This window comes from Lactuca virosa, chromosome 9 (assembly GCF_052849685.1).
Source record: "Lactuca virosa cultivar CGN04683 chromosome 9, Lactuca_virosa_CGN04683_v6, whole genome shotgun sequence".
In the NCBI taxonomy this organism is placed as follows: Eukaryota; Viridiplantae; Streptophyta; class Magnoliopsida; order Asterales; family Asteraceae; genus Lactuca; species Lactuca virosa.
In genome coordinates this window covers 150699885-150704637 of record NC_136434.1, presented here as the reverse complement: position 1 = coordinate 150704637, position 4753 = coordinate 150699885, and the positions used below count along the sequence as shown (strand labels likewise).

The 4753-nt window shown below is 32.4% G+C and overlaps 1 protein-coding gene and 1 non-coding gene across 2 annotated transcripts; both read right to left on the bottom strand.

Annotated features, from left to right (window-relative positions):
* Positions 1-1012: 1012 nt before the first annotated feature.
* LOC145140731 (pentatricopeptide repeat-containing protein At5g09450, mitochondrial-like) lies at positions 1013-3029 on the bottom strand. Its single transcript, XM_079074133.1, has 3 exons — positions 2835-3029; positions 2441-2753; positions 1013-2169 (listed from the first exon to the last, which is right to left on the bottom strand). The coding sequence occupies exons 1-3, from the start codon at positions 2870-2872 to the stop codon at positions 1285-1287; spliced, it is 1236 nt and encodes a 411-aa protein (XP_078930259.1). The 5' UTR covers positions 2873-3029; the 3' UTR covers positions 1013-1284.
* A 14-nt stretch (positions 3030-3043) lies between these two features.
* On the bottom strand, positions 3044-3127 carry TRNAL-CAA (transfer RNA leucine (anticodon CAA)). The gene has a single exon. It is a non-coding gene; the product is annotated as a tRNA-Leu (tRNA).
* Positions 3128-4753: the final 1626 nt, after the last annotated feature.

Genomic DNA, 4753 nt, shown 5'->3' with positions numbered 1-4753 from the left:
AGAAAATTGGTATATTTCATAGAGTAAATTACACGAATGGTCCTATGGTTTGTGGTAATTTGCGCTTAGTTCCTAACTTATTTTTTTAACTTGGAAGATCTCTACTGTTTGTATTTGTTACGCACTTGGTCTCTACTATTTGTTTTTGTTACGCGTTTGGTCTCTACTATTTGTTTTTGTTACGCGTTTGGTCTCTACTATTTGTTTTTGTTATGCGCTTGGTCTTAGTCTTACCTAAAAAACTATTATTTAAATAGGAAAAAATGATGAGATAAGTAAGATAAGGTAAGGGGATGAGATTGGGGGTGTGTTTATTTAAATAAATTAAAAAATCAAGAGAAAAATAGTTTTTTTAAGTAAAACAAGGACCAAACACGTAACAAAAACAAACAGTAAGGACCTTCTGAGTTAAAAAAATAAATTAGGGACCAAACACGCAAATTACTCTAAACCATAGGAACCACACATTCCTATCTTGATATTTACACCTACAGTAAACTTAAGATAATATAATAATATAATAATACAAAATTTAGATTAAATGACATAAAAGGTCCTTATCATTGTCAAAAGTTTGCACTCCCGGTCCAAGTTGTTTTAAACAATTTTGTACATAACTTTGGAGTTTCTCACTATTTTAGTTCTGATGACATTTCTATCATTTTCTGATTTTTTTCATACGTAATTATTAATTTTTTTCTAAAATATCATAATTTTAAACTGAAATGGACAAGTAGTGTATTATTTTCTCAACTTTTTCATGATTTTCATAATCTCCTAAAAATTTTTGTTACAAATTTCCCTTCATATATTTTCTTTAATTTCCTCAAGTTTGTAGTCATTTTCTCAACAACTTTTTCAACATCATTTATCCAAATAAAACCTTTATCCAAACAGTGCCTAAGTCTACCAAAGTTGTTGTCATAAAATCCACCTGTAATAGTTTGACTATTTTACCCTTACAATCCAAAAAAAACAAAAAAAAAAAAAAAAATTACACAATATTCACCGATTTTAACAACATTTATCAATTTTAACATGAGGGAAGTTGGGAGGAAAAAAAGATGATAAATAGGTAAATGGGTACTGTCTTAACACATTAAGCTAGACTTTTGGCTTAACTCATTAAGTCATTATGTCCAAATTAAGTAAAAAGAAATAACTCATATTAAACATTTAAATATTTAACCCATTAAGCTCATTAACTCAAAAGGAAACAAAATCCCTAACTTAAATAAAGGATTTAAGGAGTTCAGAAAGCATTCACCTGAAATTAGCTCAAATTTATTCAGATAGCAATTTATGAAAAGTTTCTGCCTTTTCAATCAACCCAACTTCCTTAAACCCTTTAAAAACCCTCTCACATACAGAAACATCAAAATCTGTTGTAGCAGATGTCTTCCATTGATGAATAACTTCTCCCACCTCCTTCAAACACCCTAACATCAAATATGCAGAAAGCATACAACCATAGTTTCTACCAATCATTTTCTGATTTGTCATTCTTAAAGACCTCCATATTTGATCAAGTGTATCCTTATTCCCCAAAGCACAATGCAACACAATAAGAAAATCATAAGTTATCCATTCCCTTTGTGTAATAATCTTAATCCCCTTCTCACTTTCCACCATAGAGTTAGAATCTGAATTCACAAGATGACCAGATGAAAGATATATCTTCACAAGATTCACATATCTTACCCAAATCTCACTCTTTCCATCCTCATGGGAACTACTCATTTCATCAAGAATGTTTCTAACTTCATCAATCTTTAAACAAGAAGCACATGAACTTATCCAGAGATTGTATGTGTATATATCGGGTGACACGTTCTGGGTTTTGAGTTCTTTGATGATGGAAAAGACCTTTTCGACCTCCCCAACTGACATGTATAGTGTCATTAGTTCGTTGTATGTTATGGGAGTTAGTTTTAGGCCGGATTCTTTCATCTTTTCATAGAGTTCTTCTGCTTTTGTGGTTTGTTTTGATGCAGCATATGAATGGAGAAGAGCAGTGTAGGATTCTGTTGTTTTGGCATTTGGAGGTAAACCTTCAAAATAGCGTTCAGCAGCATCAATGTTAAAAACTTTGGTCATTAAGTCGATTCGGATTGCATAGTCTGAATCAGATAATTCATACTCGTTATGGGAAACCATCCATTCTGACAACTGCAATGCACATATTCTTGCTCATTATGTTATAATATCTTGTTGATCAACAAGAACATAAGCATCATTGATCCAATTGGATAGTTATATAACTAGTAGCATTTCATATCCAGATTTGATAATGGAGAATATAGCTTTTTCAAGAGAATAAGCATCATTGGTACAAATTTAGGGTTTCAGGAAACTCTACTGAAACTAGGTATATATTACTTCTCTCATGAAGTTCAATCGCGCTAACAATATAATTAGAGGAGAAATTTAGATATCTAACCTCAAGAGCATGCTTGTAACGATGAGATTTACGAAGTTCTTTTGATATATGACGGAGATCGTAGCTTGTAATTCGATGGCCTTCGTTGATCCATTTCTCAATAACATTGGTTGCGCTACGTTTCGGGAGTCTCAGCCGGAAAATTCTGCTCTTTAGATCATCACCGCCACCTGAACCGCAGTCGGATTCATCTTCGGGTGCCGAAATCGGTGATTCGTCGTAGACGATTTCCAATTTCGAAGCCGTTGAAGACGAAGACGAAGAAGACATGAACCTCAGTGAATCATTAGTCCTGGTTTGTCTGCTGTAATTCCTAGGGTTCAAAAATACAAAGCTTTAAAGATTTGCAGGGAGCCAGAACTCAAAAGGAGGTAAAGTGTAGGTGTTAGCTTACCGGATGAGTCCAATGAAGATTGAACGAGCTGCGGCCATGTTCAAACAACGATTTACAAGCAGAACAAAATCAACTGTGGAATACAAATTGAATTAGCAAAAAACAAATAGTTCCAAGTTCTAAGACCGATTCGCGTTCAGAGTCGTCGATCTTCGCTGTAAACGCCCAAAAAAATTGAGTGACAAATAACAAAAAAAAAAAAAAAAAAATGTCAGAAGTGGGATTTGAACACACGCCCTCTTTCGAAGACCAGAACTTGAGTCTGGCGCCTTAGACCACTCGGCCATCCTGACATATTGTTTGTTGTTCTTTCATTAAACTTTCAAATATATTTGTAGTGGTTTATTTAGTAATTAAATATAGTTTCATATCACATTACGTAGCATATGTTACCATGTTATAAGTGAATTATGTAACCTTGTTTTATACTCAAGAAATGTATTAGGAGGTTGTCAGACAAGAAACTATATAGCAATATATTCAAGGAGGTGCATATAAGTTGATTTTAACTTTTAAATATTTATTTGAACATTATGTACAAATGTACAGTTGATTGAAGTAAAAACATGTGTCCATGATAGTAAAGTGTGTATAAAATCTGCATATCAATGTACATTGTCTAGTTCATTATGTATGAAAGTTGTATGAAGCGTTTTGGATTGATTATATAAAGCACACTAAGTTTTTGTTAAGCCTTAAAACGTAAAACCTTGTTTGCTATTATGGAGCATGAAATGCACAAAGCACTCTAAGTAATTATTTCAAGCCTAAAAGTGTGAGATCATTTTCTAACACGTAACGCTTGATAATAATGTCACTCGTGTCAGCTACTTAGCTTATGTAGTGAAAACTTATTTATGTAAAATAATACTTATTTTAAAAGCATTAACAACATGACATGCATGCATGCAGGAGCGGAACACAAGCATTATAACTAGGGGGCCGAAATTAAAATTTCAAAACAAAACTATATAGGCAAAAAAGAAATTGTTCAGAATGATCACATATCAAAATTTGAAAGAAGAAAAATAGTAACAAATATTGTTATATTGCACTTGAAAAGTGGAATTCGTCAATCTTTTTGCATTTTTAAAGTCTTGTTGCAGCAGGAATACTAAACGTTGGGTTCTCCGCAACAGAAATGCTAGACGTTGGGGTATTTTCATCCAACACAATCTCTAATGGTTTTATAGATTCTTGAATAAAATGAATATGTTTTCTTTTAAATAACCGGACAATAATCGATTGGTTTTTTATGTTGATATGTATTATATAAATTAATTAACTAGCAATTAATAAATAACAAAGTATAATACTAATACTAAAATAAAATAACAACTAGAATTTAATAAATAGATGTTATTGAATTTTCTTTTATAACTATATGAAAGCCTAAACTAGATAATATGGTTGTGATTTGTATTAATTCCATTATATACCAATATATAAAATATATAACTATATTCGTTTTAGACTTTTAGTGTTTATATATATATATATATATATATATATATATATATATATATATATATATATATATATATATATTAAGTCTAGTCTATGTACTATACACCAATGTTATCATTTGGTCTAGTCTATGTACTATACACCAATTTTACACTCCACCATCATCCATCATCTCTCAAGTTTTCAGCATAAAGAAAGAGAAAGAGAGTAAAAGCCAAAGAGGGTTAAAGAGAGAGAAACGAGAGGGAAAAAAATACATGTTTACCATTGTGGAGAGAAGATCGAAAAGGTCAAGAGGGTATCAGAAGGAGAGCATTCACTATTTTTCCGGTACCATCACACGACAGAGAAAAGAGATCGAAGCGGAGAAGCCACGTCCGGCGACGAAGAAGCACCGGTCCGACGAGCGGCAAGAGAGACCGGTGTTGGAGATGCAGTTGGGCGGTGGGCGA